General features: G+C 38.0%; 1 protein-coding gene across 6 annotated transcripts in view; it reads left to right on the top strand.

Moving 5' to 3' along the window:
• The window catches only part of BBX (BBX high mobility group box domain containing), a 284,140-nt gene that overhangs the window by 194,947 nt on the left and 70,054 nt on the right, over window positions 1–19,139 (top strand). For all 6 annotated transcript variants that reach the window (XM_047100273.1, XM_047100277.1, XM_047100278.1 and 3 more), the window contains 2 exons: window positions 2,979–3,174; window positions 11,013–11,080. In XM_047100273.1, coding sequence (XP_046956229.1) covers window positions 2,979–3,174; window positions 11,013–11,080 — 264 coding nt within the window. The remainder of the gene's footprint in view (window positions 1–2,978; window positions 3,175–11,012; window positions 11,081–19,139) is intronic.

Below are 19,139 nucleotides of genomic sequence, written 5' to 3'. Positions count from 1 at the left end.
AGTGAATTCTCAGTTACCATTTTCCATAAAACCCCACATGCTCCTTGCCTTTCTCTTGCCTTCTGTTCTTCAACCCATAGGCCACTTCCCCTTTTACAGATCCTTTGAAGAATCATTTTTCATGCTTGAACCAGGGGAATGCTTACAAACCACGTGTAAAAAGAAATAGTATGTTTGTGTGACTAATTGTGGATTGTAAACAGTTTGAAGGCAGAGACTTTAATTCATGCTTTTAACCAGTGTCTGTCATCTAGTCCAGCATTTTTCACAACTGAGACTTTCTTCTTTAAAAACTACATTTTTTTCCCCTCATGGCAAATGTGTTAATTTGTTTGAAAGTCTTTTGTCATTTTATAGAGTGGTGACCTTTGTCCAGATGACTGTTCATCTGACAAACCCAGCCCATGTGCCTTTTACTTGGACACAGTAATGATGCATGTGTCTGCTACTTCCATTTGCACCTCACCCTACCATTTGTCACTTTCCACCTTCAGATGGGAGGCAAGGCTATTTGTCTGCCTCAGCCTAAAATGTGAATCCCCCATGCAGGTGAGTGCAGTAGAGTAGGGTGTCTCTCAGATCACATTTGGTTCCTCCAAATCTATTCTGCTGTTGGTGGTAAATTCTAGTTTCGTTCGCCTTGCATCCTATTTTAATTATTTTTGTAAGAAACGTGGAACTGTATTTTTCCATTATTTTGTGTCTGCCTTCCTTCTGCATGTACGCATGTATCAATGTGCAAATGTACAGCTTTTAAGTTTAAAAAAAGAAAGTTTATTCAGAAAACTTGACTTAAGGTAATTTGGGGATAATTCTAAACCATTGATTATTAACATACGAACACTTACATTGTATTACCTACAGTACAGTTTTTGTTCATATGATTTAAAGTGAAAAGATAGAAAAAGGTTATTTGGATTATATACGCTTTCTTATACCAAGGATAAAAGAACCGTTTTTCCTTTTGGGTTAAATAAAAAGCTGTTGGGAGTGCATACTAAATTAGTTTACTTTACATATGGTGTGACCATTTCAAAAGGCAAGCTTATGGGATTGTAGCAGTTGTATTGACTTAGTAAAGTTTCCAGCAGTTAGTCACATATAATTGAGTACATGTAAAATACATTTTTATTAGTTGATATGACTTTTAGCACTATATAATGAATAGCAGTGAATGTATTTCATTTAGTTCTATGGTCACAGAAGGGGAAAGAAGCATCAGAGTTGGGAGAGTTATAGGAGGCAGTCACAGAAAAGTAAAGGGGAAGGGGGGAAGGGAGGATATTGTCAGTGAAGGTTGAAACCTCCAAGACATAGAGTCTGATGGATTAACTGCAACACCACACATCGCAGCTCTTAGCCTGCTCACACTTGCAGTCAAAATCCTACTATGCTGATACTTCACACATATTTCATTTTTTACCAAATGACGTTTTATGGCATTGCTCTTTACAGCAAGACTGTCGGCACCTTTTTTTCCAACAGCATTTGCTCACTTCATGTCTCTGCCACCCTTTGGTAATTCTTGCAGTATTTCAAACTTCTTCATTATTATGTTTGTTGTGGTGATCTGTGATCAGTGATTGATTACAGCTTGCTGAAAGCTCAGATGATGGTTAGCATTTCTTAGCAACAAAGTACTTTTAATTAAGATATTTCATTGTTGAGGAGCCTGGGTAGCTCTGTCGGTTGAGCTTCTGACTCCTGATTTCAGCTCAGGTCATGATCCCAGCGTTGTGGGATCAAGTCCCACATTGGGCTCCATGCTGAGCATTGAGCCTCCATAACACACACTCACTCTCTTGCTCTCTGTCTCTGTCTCTCTGTCTCTCTCCCTCTCTCCCTCTGCCCCTCTCCCCTGCTTGCTCTTTCTCTATTAAAAGAAAGGAGGGGGGGGGCACCTGGGCAGCTCAGTTGGTTAAGCGTCCAGCTTGGACTCAGGTCATGATCTCACAGTTTGTGAATTCAAGCCCACCTCAGGCTCTCTCCTGTCAGCTCAGAGCCCACTTCAGATCCTCTGTCTCCCTCTCTCTCTGCCCCTCCCCTGCTCTCTCTCTCTCAAAAAGAATAAACGTGAAAAAATATATATTATTTTTTAAGATAATGCTACTGTACACCTAATAGACTGTAGTATAGTGTAAACATAACCTTTATACACATTGGGAAACCAAAAAATCCATTCGACTGGCTCTATTGGGACACTCCCTTTATTGTGGTAGTCTGGAAGCAAACCCACAGTATCTTTGAGGTATGCTTGTGCTCTTTCCTCTACATGGCCCAGTGTCTTCAAATAACTAAAAAGTTATACATCAGTTTTCCCTACCTTGTTCCCATTCTCCCACTCTTGATCTCAGCTTGTTTATCCCCAAACTGGTCACTTTGCTCTGTTAAGTGTGCCTGTATTTACCTTACCCGTATGTCAAAGCACAGATTTATTTTTTGCCATACTTACCAAATTAAGCAGTGAACAGAATCTGGTTTCTGGCTCTGGTATTGACTAACAGTTTGTAATGTGTACCTGATACCCACTTTGAAGTTGGTGCCATGCTGTACACCCTTGTTTACAGTGACCCTACATATTGGTGATATTGTTCTCAATTTATGGAAACTTAAGGGTGAGACCCAGAGAGGTATGTTCTGCTTCTTTGGTCACATAGTGCTAGGGTTTGAACTCTGATGTTTCAGTCTTTACCTTACAAATAACTCCCTCTTAATCATGGTAAGACATCTTTTTGGATGCTTAAAAAAAAATGTGGGTCGAAAGAAACAAATGTACTGCCTCTGTACCCTTCTTCCACAAATGAACTTTCTAGTAGTTAAATACATGCTGAGATTGCCATTCAATAAGTAAAACGACAGAAGTTATTGAAAGTAATTTTTCCTTCATTTTGTAATGGGGGAGGGGGGATGAGATATGAAGTCTGTTAAAACTTTCAATCTATATATTAATTAAAATCTTATCTGTTCTTTATTTATAGTATAAAGATGCATTTATGAAAGCGAATCCTGGCTATAAATGGTGTCCTACCACAAACAAGCCTGTGAAATCCCCAACACCCACTGTTAATCCACGAAAGAAACTGTGGGCCTTCCCATCTGAGTCTTCAAGAGATTTGCCAAGCCCCAAGAAAGCAAAGACCGAAGAAATGCCTCAGCTAAACTTTGGAATGGCTGGTGAGTTTAGACATTATTTCTATCTTCTACCTGTTCTTTTTTTTTTTTTTCCTTTCTTTCTTTTTTAGGGAGAGAGCTCAAGCAAGGGAGAAGGGCAGAGGGAGAGAGAGACAGAATCCCAGCAGTCTCTGTGCTGTCAGCACAGAGCCCACCATAGGGCCCAATCCCACAAACTGTGAGATCGTGACCTCAGCTGTAATCAAGAGTCAGACAACCAACTGACAGAGCCACCCAGGTGCTCCTCTACCTGTTTTTTGTTTTTGTTTTTGTTTTTGTTTTTTTTAAGGATAAGGCAATACATTTAGGTAGTACTTTTAATAAATAGTCTATAGAGAGAGAGAGAGAAGGAAGTAAAATTTATAACCAGTGTGCAGCATTGCAAATATAGCATATCTGAAAGCTTTGGAACATGATATACATAGAATGTGTATGTATAACTAAAGGAAGTGTGAACCAAGTAGTAGAGTTATACATATATGTGAATTTCTGACATTGACATTATGGAAAGGCAGACCACAAGGTGGAGATTAAGAGCTCAGGGCATTTTATAATGTAACAAAGTAGCTTAAACATACATACACACTATTAGCTATCCTAGTAAGTATCTTAGTTATAATGGGTTCTTATAAAGCCATAATTAATGTTGATCATTTGAGGATCTGCAACCTCAAGGGCAAGAATATGAACAGTTCCATCACAAGTCTGAGATGAATCTGACAGCTGTTTCTTAGAGGGAATTCCCATTCTACCCGCCACCCCCCTTCTGCCCCCATTCCTGTATGACCCAGGCAAATGAAAACTTCCAGATGGCCCCATTTGTTATGGGGCCTTTAATACACTTTGGGTGGTAAGGAATACTAGAGCATTTATTACCATGAAATAAAGTACTTACATTCATTCTGCACATGGCTCTGTCTTCCCTGGCTGTTGCAGTGCAGTAATCAAGAGAGAAATTTTCCAGGATGAAGTTGGGAGATTGAGCAGGGTGGAAACTATGAAGTTGGTATAGAGCTATATGGTTCCTATTTCATTATTCATTATAAACAAATTTTCTTCAAAATGAGAGCATGAACCATTTACAGTATGGGGAACCTGGGAAAGCAGGATGAACAATATTGGGATTAACACCTTTTTAATCCAGTTTTTTAATCCAGTTTTATTGAGCAATAATTGGCCTACATTAACATATAAGTTTAAGACCTACAGACTGATGGTTTGATTTACATATATTGTGAAATGATTACAGTAGGTTCAGCTAACATCTATCTCCTCCTATAGATAGAATAAAAAAAGAAAAGGGAAAAGAGGGAAAAAATTTCTCCTTGTGATTCGAACTCTTAGAATTAACTCTCTTAACAACTTTCCTGTATGTCATATAGCAGTGTCAGCTGTACGTATAATGTTGTACATTATATCCATAGTACTTTCTTATCTTGTAATTGGAAACCTGTGACCACGTATCCTCCAATTCTTCCTTCCTCCACGCTGTTTCTCTGCCAATCACAAGTCTGATTTCTTTCTGTGATTTTTTTTTTTAAGATTCCACATATAACTAGGATCATATAGCATTTATCTTTCTTTGACTTATGTCACTTAGCATAATGCCTTCAGTGTGCATCCATTTCTTCACAAATGGTAGGATTCCCTCATTTTTTATGGCAGAATAATATATCATTGTGTATATATGTGTATATTAAATCGCATCTTCTTTATTCATTCATCCATCAGTGGACACGTAGGTTGTTTCTATGTAAACATGGAACATTTTCTACAATAGACCATGTGTTGCCACAGAACAAGTCTTAGCGAATTCAAGAAAATTAAAACCATACCAAATGTCTTCTGACCACAATGGCATGAAACTAGAAATCAAAAGCAAGAGGAAAGCTGGAAAATTGAAAAACTCATGAAAATTAAACAACAGTCTATAGAACAATCGATGGATCAAAGAAGAAATTAAAGGAGAAATAAAAAAGTTTCTTGAGATGAACGAAAAATGGAGACCTAACACTGCAGAATTTGCAGTTCTAAGTGAGCAACAAATGCCCACATTAAGAGGCAAGAAAGATCCCCAGAACAACCTAACTCTGTGCCTTAAGAAACTAGAGAAAGAAAAACAGAGCTCAGGCTAGTGGAAAAAGGGAAATAAGACAGATTTGATCATAAATAAATGAAATAGAGAACAGAAAAACAAGAGAAAAAGTTAATGAGACTAAGAGTTCATTCTTTGAAAAAATAAACCTATACCAGACTAACCACAGAAAAAATATAAAGGACTCAAATTTAAAAAATTATAAATGAAAAAGACATTGCAACTGATACCACAGAAATACAAAGGATCAGTAGAGGCTACTATGAACAACTATATGCCAACAAACTGGACAACCTAGGAGAAATGGAGAAATGTTTAGAAACCTACAACGTACCAGCACTGAATTAGGAAAAAATAGAAAATCTTAATAAACCAGTTATGAGTAAGGAGATTGAGTTAGTAATAAAAAATTTCCCAATGAAGGAAAGCCCAGGATCAGATGGCTTACCTGGTAAATTTTACCAAACATTTAAAGAATTAACACTAGTTCTTCTCAAACTCTCCCAAAAATATCAAAGAGGAGGGACAATTCCCAAACTCATTTTATGATAGCCAGCATTATTCTGATACCAAAATCAGAAAGGGACACTACTAGGAAAGAAAACTACAAACCAATATTCCTGACAAATAATAGATTCAAAAATTCTCAAAATACTAGCAAACTGAATCCAGCAGCACATTAAAAAGATCATTCACTATGATCAAGTGGGATTTATCCTGGGGATACAGGGATAGTTCAACACCTATGTGACCATCTCAATAAATACAGAAAAAGCACTTGACGAAATCCAACATCCATTCATGATAAACACTCTTAACAAATTAGTCACAGAAGAAAGGTATCTTAACATGATAAAGGCCGTATAGAGAAAGCCCACAGGTGCCTCATAATAGTGAAAGGCTGGAAGCTTTTCCTTTAAGGTCAGGAATAAGACAACTGTGTCTACTCATCACTCTTATTCATCATCACACTAGAAGTGCTAGCTAGAGCAATAGGCAAGAAGAAGAAATAAAGAAAAAAAAAAGTTTTGAAAAAAAGTAAAATTTTCTGTTTGCAGATGACATGACTTAATATTTGGAAAATCCTAAAGACTTAACCAAGAAACTATTGGATCTAATCAACGAATTCAGTAAAGTTGCAGGATATGAGGTTAACATATAAAGATAAGTAGTGTTTCTATACACTAACAACAGATATTCTGAAAAAGGACTAAATCGATCCTATTTACAATAGCATTAAAACAATAAAATACTGGGGCGCCTGGGTGGCGCAGTCGGTTAAGCGTCCGACTTCAGCCAGGTCACGATCTCGCGGTCCGGGAGTTCGAGCCCCGCGTCGGGCTCTGGGCTGATGGCTCGGAGCCTGGAGCCTGTTTCCGATTCTGTGTCTCCCTCTCTCTCTGCCCCTCCGCCGTTCATGCTCTGTCTCTCTCTGTCCCAAAAATAAATAAACGTTGAAAAAAAAAAATTTAAAAAAAAAAAAAAAAAAAAAAAAACAATAAAATAGTAATAAATTTAAATAGGTAAAAGATCTTCAAAAACTACAAGAAACTGATGAAAGAAATTGAAGAAGACACAAATAAATGGAAAGGTTTTCTGTGTTTATGGATTGAAAGAATTAATATTGTTAAAACAATACAGCCAAAAGCCATCTATAAAGAAATCCCTACCAAGATTCCAATGGCAGTTTTTACAGAAATAGAAAGGACACCCTACAATTTATATGGAGCCACAAAAGACCCTGAATAGCCGAAGAAATCCTGAGAAATGAGAACAAAGGAGGAGGCTTCATACTTTCTGATTTCAAGCTATAAACCCATAGTCATTAAGACATAAAAACAGACATATAGACCAATGGAAGAGAATCAGGATCCCATAAGTAAACCCAAACTTACACAGTCAACCAATATCTGACAAGGGAACCAAGAATACTAAATGGAAAAAAGATCGTCTTTTCAATAAATGGTGCTGGAGTAATTGGATATTCACATGTAAAAATAAATGAAACTGGACCCATATCTTAAACCATAAAAAATTAACTTGAAATGGATTAAAGACTTAAATACGAAATTTGAGACTATGGAAATCCTAGAAGAAAACATAGGAATAAAGCTCCTTGTCATAGGTCTTGGTAATGGTCTCTTTTGGATGTGGCACCTAAAGCACAAGCAACAAAATTAAAAATCCAAATATCCAAAAATCTGTAAGTAATTCCTACAAGTCAGTAGTAAAAAACAGAAACAAAACCCAAGTAAAAAGTGGGCAGAGGACCTGAATAGACATTGATCCAAAGAAAATGTACAAATGACCAACTAGGTACTTCAAAAGACACTCAACATCACTAATCAGTAGGAAAATGCAAATTAAAAAGCCACAATGAGATACCACCTCAGCTTCTTAGAATGAACGTCATCAGAAAGACCAGCAAGAACAAGTGCTGGTGAATAGGTAGAGAAAAGGGAACCCTTGTGCACTGTTGTAAATTGGTGCACCCGCTAAGGGAAAAGTATATGCAGGATCCTTAAAAAATAAAAGAAAGAACTTAGTGATTCAGTGTGTGATTCATAGTATAACAAAGTATGTGGTGTTGTCATATATAAACACTAAAAAATGCAGTCTGACAGGCACCTGGGTGGCTCAGTTGGTTAAGCATCCAACTTTGGCTCAGGTCATGATCTCACGGTTCGTGGGTTCGAGCCCTGTGTCGGGCTCTGTGCTGACAGCTCAGAGCCTGGAGCCTGCTTCCGATTCTGTGTCTCCCTCTCTCTCTGCCCCTCCCGTGGTCATGCTCTGTCTCTCGCTCTCAAAAATAAATAAACATTAAAAAAAGGGGGGGGGGGAGAAATGCAGTCTGACATAATAGCATCCTGAGGAAACAAAATCTTCAGGTAGTTGTCATGTAGGTGTCTATGGTATAATTCTAGGTAAACCACCAAAATGATCCTCCTATGTATCCCAGAAGAATCAAAATGCAGGGCTCTTACTTTTAGCTGTCATTGTACAACTGTAGTTTCGTTCTCCTTCCAGCAGTCTTGGTGAGCCCTGTGGACTTTCCAGATTATATCAGTTGCAGTGTTTCATAATAAAACATTTTATCATCAGGATCATAAAAGACTATATGGATGATTGGCTGGCAACGGAATTCCTTTAATTATCGTTTGTCTTCCACAGCTTTTGCTCCCAGTTCTAAATCAACAACAGTAGGTGTTTTTCATACAATGGCTCTTCACAAACCAATAATAATTGTAGATAAAGCTATGAAACCTTCGAAAACTATGAAAGATGTCTGTTTTTTATACCATTTTTGACAGTTTATTTATCTGCCTTTCATACCTACAAATCGAACTGTCTGAGACTTAGACATCAACCAAGATTTTTACAGGTCAGCTTTACAAAAACAATGTTCTTTTAAAGTAAAATAAGGACAGAAAACACCTTCTTGAGTTTGTGTCATTCTGTGAGGGTCAGTGACATATGTTGGTACTCCATGGTCATGGCCTTGTTGAGATGGTGTATGTATAGTGGATAACACTGTTGTGATATTTCCAGTGGTATCTCTCACAACACAATGAAAGCAAATAGATTTGCCTTTAATTAAAACATGGTGCCTAGGGCTGCCTGGGTGGCTCAGTCGGTTAAGTGTCCGACTTCGGCTCAGGTCTTGATCTCAACGGTTCGTGGGTTCAGGCCCCACGTCGGGCTCTGTGCTGACAGCTCAGAGCCTGGACCCTGCTTTGAATTCTGTGTCTCCCTCTCTCTCTGCTTTTCTCTCTCTCTCTCCCTCTCTCTCTCTCTCTCTCTCAAAAATAAACATTAAAAAAAATTTTTTTTAAACATGGTACCTAGCTGTTTGAATCTGAGGGATTCTTACAGGGCCTTTAAAGGACAATTTAAGCTTTTCCTCAACATGGAGCCTCTTCTGTTTTTCCATTAGTCCTTGTCACATGAGATTTTGCTATTTTCAATAATCCCAAAGCAGCTAAATGTATGATTTCCAAGAAGGGAAAGTGCTATAGAATTTAATTGAGTACAGGCCTTGTTGGTAAAGGGAAAGCATGCTATCTGTATATTTTTGATGTTCTAGATAACATTATGTAAGTGTAAATTAATGTAAAGGATGATGGCAATTTTTTGGTCTGTGTTTTATTATCTGTACAGCAAACTTCTTGCAAAGTTACATTGGTACATAACTGAAATAAATCGTCAGGTGAGCATGTTCCTATTTTACTTTATATTTGACCTAAAACATTTTTATTTCTATTAGAAAGCAATCATCCAGTCCTCCTGATCCCTAGAATGACAGCTGTAAAAGTATTTAGCTGCCCTGAAGAACCAAATTAAAATTTTACTTTCTGCTAAATTTATTTCCCCCTCCTTATTTTAATTTTAAACAGATTTTAGTGTCTATTTTAACAAAGCACAGTTCTTAAACTCAACATTTAATTAAAAGTGGAATCTTAAAACAACAGCAAAGTGCCTTGTTTCATCATCAAAAAAAAATTGTTTGTTTATTTTTTAGGGGGAGGGGCAAAGAGAAATAATCTCAAGGAGGCTCCATGCTTAGCATGAAGCCCAGTGTGGGACTTGATCTCACAACTCTGAGGTCATGACCTGAGCCGAAATCAAGAGTTGGAGGCTTAACCAACTGAGCCACCCAGGCGCCTCTGATTCTCATTTTTAATTTAGGAGAGATTCCTAAAAATAAAAACATATTTATTTAGGACCTATATGCACTAGGACAGGCACTGAGTTAGGCACTGTCATATATGTTATTTCATTGCAGATCTAAAACTTAATTCATTTAAGATAATCTTAAAGAATATAGGTTTGTTATTGTTTTTAATCCTTTACTTATTTAGGGGCGCCTGGGTGGCTCTGTCCGTTGGGCATCTGATTCTTGATCACAGCTCAGGTCTTGATGTCATAAGTTTAAGCCCCACGTTGGGCTTTGCACGGGGCATGAGGTCTACTTAAAAAAAAAAAAAAAAAAAAAAAACTTGTTTAATTATACCTCTGGATTGTAGATCTACCACATTGCTGTTTTTATTTTGTCCTTTTGTTTCCGTTGGTTATTGAAGGAAGAGAATAAAGACCTTCACTAATATAAAAAGGATTCATTTAAAATCTTAAAAGTATTTCAAAGAAGGGCCTGACTATACTCCTAAGATTTAAAATATCAAAAATATATCATTATCTAGTGTAAATTTGTTTTTGAAAGTTTTAGAGAAAGGTTATTTCAACGAAGCCCACTAGTAGATTTTGGAAGGCCCATTTATAAAATTTGTCTCTGTTCTGTAGTTTCTCATATAGTCTGGTTTTTGTATCAGCCCTAATTTTACATGGTAGAAATAACAGTTTGAGAATGACAATATCAAACTTCTTAGACATTAAGTATAAGTACTCTTTTGGTTTGTTTTTTTTAATCCATCTAAATTCCCCATTCAGTAAGGCACGAAGCATCACATGAGAAGATAATTCATATTCTAAACAACTATGGAACTGAAGAACAGGTTATGTTGGAATGGTGGGACAATAGTTGAATTTAAAAGGCTCACAAAAGTATGAGTACATACTTAAGCACATATGCTAGGTTATTGCTATATAAAGAGTTTTGAAAGTTTTCTATAAAAAGTTATATATGGTTCTGTTGGATTCTGAGTCTTTGTTAGTATTCCCTTTCGACTCTGTGGATTGTATGTACCTCATGCTTGTGGATTGATGATTTATTTCTTGTTGACTTTTTTAGATCCTACTCAGATGGGAGGCCTGAGCATGCTACTTTTAGCTGGAGAACATGCTCTTGGAACATCAGAGGTAAGGTGGTCCTCATCCCTGACCGCTCTGCTCACGCTGGGGCTTGAAAACACAGACATCTGTATTCTGTTCACAATGTTTTGTAGTTTCACTGTTTATAGCTCATAAGCAAACTTTACTTCTCTTTTTCTTTTCTCTTTGTCAAGATCTATTTGTGCTTTGTATTGTGCCTTGAGTATAACAGTAGTGGTATAAATAAGTCCAAGAGGACACAAACAAGAAGTCAGGTGCAGATTTTTGAGGTTCTGTGAACCTGAGAGAAAGAAACGGAATATACCGAATGTTAGCATCTGCCATGATTGTGTCATGGTCTGTAGGGCAGGTCCTAGGACTCATTGCATCTACTCATAACATACCCTGTTTTTTGTGATGTTCTCATGTAGACTTGCTAGTGAAAAAATGAGAGTTTAATTGTCAATCTCTCTGGTACCTGAATAAATCCAGACTCCTGTGTATGAAACATGGCACTCCAAGATTGCTTTATTCTTTAAAATGGAAAACAAAAAGGACCCAGGCCCTCATGACCTTGGTTTTATGATCTCTTATTTTCTTGCAGTTGCTGGACTGCTTTTACAAAACATTTTTAGGTATGGTTTTGATGGGCAGGTAGTAGCAGTTAAGCATGCATAGTTTGCATTTGTGAAATTTCTTGCTTTTCCAGGGCCATTTAACAGAGGCCAGACAAATTAACCTGCAGGTCATATTGTTTTACCAACATCAGCTACTTGAGATGGAGATTTTTCAAGCCCGACCAGAATCGCTATTTACAGCAACATAGCAGTCATCTCATTCTACTGCAGATACATGTATTTTCTACTTTTTTTAAAAGTTACCAGTATGCCATACAGTGGATACTTATATCACAAAGGCCATTATTATGTGTTGTTTACATTTGTGATCTATAGTTGGTGACCGTATATTCAGTTTAACATAATTATTTTGATTCCATTCAATTCAGTGTAGCAAAAGAATATGTAAATTGGTATTCTGGTAGTTACTTACGTGGTACTAATCTCTAGCTGAAAAACATAGACATGTCACTTTGCGCCTTTACATACTTGTTATTCAGCATGTTTTTACTTCCTGACACACTAGAATTCTCAGGAAGTCATTTCCCTTTCTGACACATGGCTGCTACCTAATAGAAACCAGACTGACTCTCACTTAGGTGTAGAGTATCCCAAGCATGAATCCCAAGCTGAATTTTGGAATACTAATGCACATTTGACCTTTCAAGACAGTATGACTCATGATTCCCAAGAATGTGCTATATTGTTAAAGTTGGCATCACCTTTTCTAACAGACTATACTATAATGATGTTTTCTTCCCAACTTCTGTTACCATTCTTTCTAACTCTCAGGAACACATTTAAATAAATAAACATCCATCCATAGAACTTACAGATAGATAAAAATAGTAAAGACTGCTTCCTCCCTTCCCCCCCCCCCCGACACTTTTGATTAAAGTTTACCTCTTGGGCTCTTCTCAGTGAGAAGTTCTCCTCCCTTTTAAGAAGAGCAGGCTTTTGACACAAGTAATTTAAACAGTGCATTGGTCAACCTTTTATTTCTGAGGAATGGGAGCTATTTTGAGAATTCTCAAGCTAAAGAAATTTAAAAAGGTAAATTACTTGAAGAAGTGAACCATGTAGGAGAAGGGAATCTGTGCTCCTTGGGAGGAAGTTGCCAGCAGTTAGGTCTTTAAGAACCACTTCTAAGAATACAGCTCCTTCTTCATATTTCCTATTTCTCATCTCAGAGATATATTTAGGTCATTATTGAAACTAGTCTTGAGATACTGAAACAATTAAGCAGTGAGTATTGTACAAAATTAACCTATGTCTAAATATGATTCATTCTGAGAGTTCCTATCCTATATATCAGTGTACTCCATTTAGCACCTATTTTCTGTGCAAAGACTAGTCTTATTCCAGATATACAAATGTGGTTGTACAACTTTAGGGGCTCTATGTATGTACAACTCTATGTACATAGACAGATGATGACCGTAAGACAAATATAGTAAATATGTACTTACATTTTCCTAAGAAAATTATCAGGATAATGAGATAAGGAGAGAGTTCCAGAAATTTCATACTGCTGACATTTGGAACAATTACTGTGATGTCTGTTTACACTATGAGGTAAGACCAGTCAAATAAAGTGACATTTTACAAAAATTCTGCCACAGGAAAAGTCTAATCATAATGGCTTTTTAAAATGCCATGACAGAATTCTTATTCTGAAATATTATTCTTAGAGGGAGGAGAGTTTCCTTTGTTCATTATCCTGAAACCTAACTACATAGAAAAAATCCTCAAAAGTCTATATTTTTAAATGTGGAAATTTTAATATACTAATAGTCGTTTTTAAAAAAAATAATTTTAGAAGGTATCGAGGCTTCTTGTAAATAATAATTTTTCAGATGTAAATGATATATCTGAATATCTTCCAATATCTGAAGTAATAAAATTCCAGGTTAAAAGCTTCTTTGGCCTGTAATATTTTCTACATCTATCTGAAGTAGTCTTAGAGTTTTAGAGAGAAATTATAGGTTCTTGAGATATCAGTGGGGAAATAATGACAAAGAAAATGTTTGAATTTTCTCTTTTTCCTGAATCTCCTGATTAACTCTGAATTTGCCAGAATAAGTTTATTGCATTCTGAGGTATACATTTTTACATGCTGCTGTGATTGAGGCAGGCTTTCTTCTGCAGTTTCAATTGTGGTAACTTTTCTGACAAGTAAAGGGGATGAAATTTGTATTTACAGTTATTTTTCACATAAATGATTAGCTCTCTACTTCCTTTATATCCAGAGCACATTGAAATGCATTAAGTAACTTTTTTAAGTGTTTGTCATTAATTTATGGATGAGGAAAGAAAATAGATATATTAACAGGAAAGACACTAAGGAGTGACCCGTGGCTCAGAATGCCAGACTAAGCTTGTCTGTGTTGAGATCCACTGAAATGTAAGCATAGAAGTCTCATTAGGAAATAATCCTGTAAGAGGGAAGGAAACGGAAAAGGATGGTACCAGTGAATATGAGATTTAAGCAAACATATTTAAATCAGAAACCAAACCCAAGTTGTTTTATCAATAAAACACAATATAATGATCAGCTGAAAATAGGCCTACAAAGGGCTGCAGAGGAGCCCATCTGTTCAACATCAAAGTAACATTCACATTAGGAGCACCTGGGTGGCTCAGTCAGTTAAGCATCTGACTTCCACTCAGGTCATGATCTCGGGTTCTTGTGTTCAAACCTCACATCAGGCTCTGGAGCCTTCTTCGGATACTGTGTCTTCCTCTCTCTCTCTCAAAATAAAATTAACATTTAAAAAAAAGTAACATTCACATCAGACTCTGGGAAGAGCTAAAGAAAAGGCAGTTACATAAAGAGAGTTAAACCCTTACATTTTATATCAGGGAGTTATTATCTAAAGATGAAAATGCAATAAATAAAGTTTATTATGATTATTTGATCTAGAGTTTGTAGAAGTGATCTCCAGGACTAAAAATCTTCTATACTTTTTTATATTTGTTACTTTAATAAAAATGCAAAGCTGAATTAAATTACAAAATAAAGGCAGAGAGTGCTGCATTTCAGAGAGTGTGAAAGGGACTGTTAGTCAACACATTATATATAGAACAGCTTGGATTAGTATTGGAAAAGACAACACTCAGTATTGGACCTAAGTCAGCGCCAAAAAGTCAGAAAGTCATCTTAACTAGAACAGAAGGGATAGTTTGGGGAGTAATGGAAAATTTTAAAAGTGAGGCACGATAATCATAGCTGATAAAAAGGTTTGAAGGCATCATTATCTTTTTAGTTGTAACTGAAGGCAGACTTTTTTTTTTTTTAACATTCATTTTTGAGAGACAGAGCGTGAATGGGGGAGGGGCAGAGAGAGAAGTAGACAGAATCTGAAGCAGGCTCCAGCCTCTGAGCTGTCAGCACAGAGCCAGACTGGGGCTCCAACCTACAACTGGTAAGATCATGACCTGAGCCGAAGTCAGACACTTAACCCCAGGCAGACTTTCAAATGTGTGGGAAATGTATCAGATTTTAGGTCTGTGATTTTATTTTATTTAAAAAAAAATTTATTTATTTTGAGAGAGAGCGGGTGCGTAAACTGGGAAGGGGCAGAGAGAGAGAGGGAGAGAGAGAATCCCAAGCAGGCTCCAGGCTGCCAGCACAGAGATCTATGGCGGGGCTCAGTCCTAAGAACCGTGAAATCATGACCTGAAATCAAGAGTCGGAGCCTCAACCGACTGAGCCACCCAGGCGCCCCTAGCTCTGTGACTTTAGAAAGCCTAGTTCTTTTGTTAGAAGTGTAAAGTTCTGATCAAGCCACTTTTTTCTTTGCCTTCCATCCTGTAAAATGGAACTAATAATAATACCCACTTACCTCTAACCCTCAAGACATCTATGAAGATTAATGAAATAAAACCTGTAAGGTAGTTTTAACTCTGAAAACTCCTGAAAAGCATTACTTCAGGCACCTAATATTATCACCCTATGTTATTCTAGGCCTTTCATACTTAACTTGAAAGTTTAAGTTATGTCGTACATCGCTTCTACAGGATGTTGTGTGCGTTACCAACAGCGCATGCATATGCGCATGCACACATGCAGGTGTGTGCACACACATGCAGTTCTTTGTCCATTGAAAACTTGTAGGAAAGTGCAGTTGTGATTTACTCTCTATCACTAGGTGCTCAAGAAGGAGACAACTTTTTAATACCTGGGAAGAAATCACTGTGTAGGAAGTATGACTTCAGCAGAGTAGCTGAGTTAGCCTGGAAGTTAGTGGAGGAGATGCTAGCAAATGATGGTACACCTCCATTATGAAGGGACTGTACAGGTCACACGTAAGAATTGAACAGTGTAAGAACTGTGTGCCATCTTTGCACACATTCAGTCCTATGACAGTTATTTGCCTATGCTTACTTTGTGCCAGTCACGTCAGGAAACAAACCCAGACACAAGTCTCTGCCCTCGTGGAACTAATGATATAAAAAGATACAGGGGCTTATTCTTCACATGGTATTTCTGGCTTCAGAGGAAATCTGAGTGATTTTTTTGATCACCATCTGCCTGTTCAAAAGTAAAACAGTTTATCCAAATTTATATATGATTGAACTTTGAAAATATTCAATAGATTTTGCTTCATGTTTGTAATATCAATCTCTCACTTCCTCCAAGGAGCCGTTCCTGATTTGTTGAGCCAGATTTGATTCCTCTCGTTCCTGATAATTGCTCTGTCAGTGTTAAAGCCTTATAGCTCTTGATTATATTTAGTTATATTCTTTATTATAAACTATAATAAAATTCTTAAAAAAAATTTTTTTTCTCATTGTATTCTATGTTTAAGTCTTGATTCATCAGAAGACTTCAAACAACTGAGATAGGAGCAAAGATAGGATTTAAACTGCAGGACTCCTCGCTTGCAGAGTAGTTACAAAACTATCACTTACTGAGCACTTCCTTCATTCCCGGTACTGTTCTTTTTTTTTTTCTTTTTAAAAAATTTTTTTTTTCAACGTTTATTTATTTTTGGGACAGAGAGAGACAGAGCATGAACGGGGGAGGGGCAGAGAGAGAGGGAGACACAGAATCGGAAACAGGCTCCAGGCTCTGAGCCATCAGCCCAGAGCCCGACGCGGGGCTCGAACTCGTGGACCGCGAGATCGTGACCTGGCTGAAGTCGAAAGCCCAACCGACTGCGCCACCCAGGCGCCCCTCCCGGTACTGTTCTTAAATGCATTACTTAAGAGTAACTTTTGGGGCGCCTGGGTGGCGCAGTCGGTTAAGCGTCCGACATCAGCCAGGTCACGATCTCGCGGTCCGGGAGTTCGAGCCCCGCGTCGGGCTCTGGGCTGATGGTTCAGAGCCTGGAGCCTGTTTCCGATTCTGTGTCTCCCTCTCTCTCAGCCCCCCGGTTCATGCTCTGTCTCTCTCCCAAAAATAAATAAACGTTGAAAAAAAAAATTAAAAAAAAAAAAGAGTAACTCTTGATCTTCACAATCCTGTGAGTTAAGTCTTGCTTCACAAGTAAATATTAAACCGAGGAAGTGGAAGCAGAAGGGCTAAATAACCTGCTCAGAGTTGTGCAACTTGAAGTGCAGAACTGAGATCTGAACCCAGGAGGACTGGCTTCATGCAGGATTCGGGGCCTTCAGCCCCCCACCCACCTGACCTCCGCTCAGGCCACTTCTGCTGTGGTGTCCTGTGCTGGACCTTTACAGGGGTATTTCAGGAATGCTTTCTGGCCCAGGCACTATGCTAAGCACTTAGGCTGATTATCTCATTTCACTCCCAACAAGCCCTTTGAGGTTGGTGTATTATTCTTATCCCCATTTCATAAATGAGGAAACTAGGCTAGAGAGGTTAAATAGCCTCTCCAAGATCGTAGAGCCAGGAAGTCACAGTGCTAGGATTTACATTATGTGTAAGGTTTCTGGTCAACAGTAGGCTATTAGTAATTAAGGTTTTGTGGAGTCAGAAGTTACACATGGATTTTTGACTCCTGTTGGCCCCCCTAACCCTCGTGTTATTCAAGGATCAAGTGTATTTGTTAAGTGAATGAAAGATTATGTCCATGTTTTAAACACTGTGAGTTTTAAGTTTTTAAAACCTATAGATTTCAATAAAATTGAAAGTTCTCACCTGTCTTTATTATAATTTCTGACATCAGTGAAGTAGGCGAAATTATTTTCATACCTGTTGGTACATTTGAGCTCGTTTGATATGTGCCTTCCTTAGGCTGCTAATTAGACTATTCCACTATACTTAGATGCATTGAATTCCACAACCCCCCCCAACCCTTACCCCTTCCCATCAAAGCTTTTATTCCCTTCTCACAGTTTCATAGCTTCTAAACCTATCTGATGAGGAAATACACTATATTTAAATTTTACATTAAATAGCAAATGGGCTTTTTGAGCTTGCTTTCTCTTCTTTCTTTCTTTCTTTCTTTCTTTCTTTCTTTCTTTCTTGGTTAAGTCACTGTTCACTGCCCATTTTGGCTGGAACTGTTGTCCGGTCTCTCTTTCTTTCCTTCCTTCTTTCTCTTTCTTTCTTTCTTTCTTTCTTTCTTTCTTTCTTTCTTTCTTTCCTTCCTTCCTTCCTTCCTTCCTTCCTTCCTTCCTTCCTTCCTTCCTTCTTTCTGTGTTTCTTTCTGTCTTTCTGTCCTTCCTTCCTTCCTTCCTTCCTTCCTTCCTTCCTTCCTAAGTCACTGTTCACTGCCCATTTTGCCCAGCCTCTTCCATATGTCAGCAGTGTGGGCTTGAGGCCCAAAGAAGCATCTACCCTTGCTGAGTTCCCAGGCCACACTGCTCAAGACAGTGATGAAACTGCATGGGCTCTTTAGTCTCCCAGAGGTGGTAGGAAGGGGTGGTGGGGAAGGTGGGCCGCAAGTGAGCTGGGATAGAAAGAGGAGGATGCAGAACACGAGGATAAAAGGGAAGGGCGGTTGTGGGCACTGTGTTGTTGAGAGCATGTTTTTATACACTGCTGCATTCTGGTTTCACATTGTCCATGGAAGAAGGCAGAGTAGTACTGTTAACTACATTATCATGTGAAGAAACTGAGGCAGGAGAGATGCTGCTGTCTCAGTTGCTATGGCAGTGATTTGTAGAAGTGGCCCAGAGTCTGTTCCGGACTCCATAGTAGTGCTCTGCCACATGGCTTATAATGATAGGAGAACTTCACTCAATGGTGCTGGATGAATACTCTGGTAGCCCTGGTGCCCTGAGTGAAACCACAGACTTATTCTTCCTTTCAGCCACATGACGTGTACTCTCAATTTTGGGAGCGTGCAGGTCTATGTGTTGTTATCTGGTTATGCTCCCCAGGGTAACCCAGTGTTCTCAGCTGTGGCTCATTCCTGGGATCAGCTCGCCAGGTGCAGTGCTTCACTACTCAGGTTCTCTTTAACCTAATTTAGGTTTAATTAAGAGTGGCTTTATTTTAATCCTCAAAAACGTTTTGAAGGGACTAACTTGGATGTAATATGCTTACATTTAATTCACCTGTGTTTAAGCTCAAGTCC

This window comes from Lynx rufus, unplaced genomic scaffold, assembly GCF_022079265.1.
Source record: "Lynx rufus isolate CCGP_SWC_20201006 ecotype Redwood Valley unplaced genomic scaffold, mLynRuf1.p SCAF_5, whole genome shotgun sequence".
In the NCBI taxonomy this organism is placed as follows: domain Eukaryota; kingdom Metazoa; phylum Chordata; class Mammalia; order Carnivora; family Felidae; genus Lynx; species Lynx rufus.
This window is presented reverse-complemented; position numbering and strand designations above follow the sequence as displayed.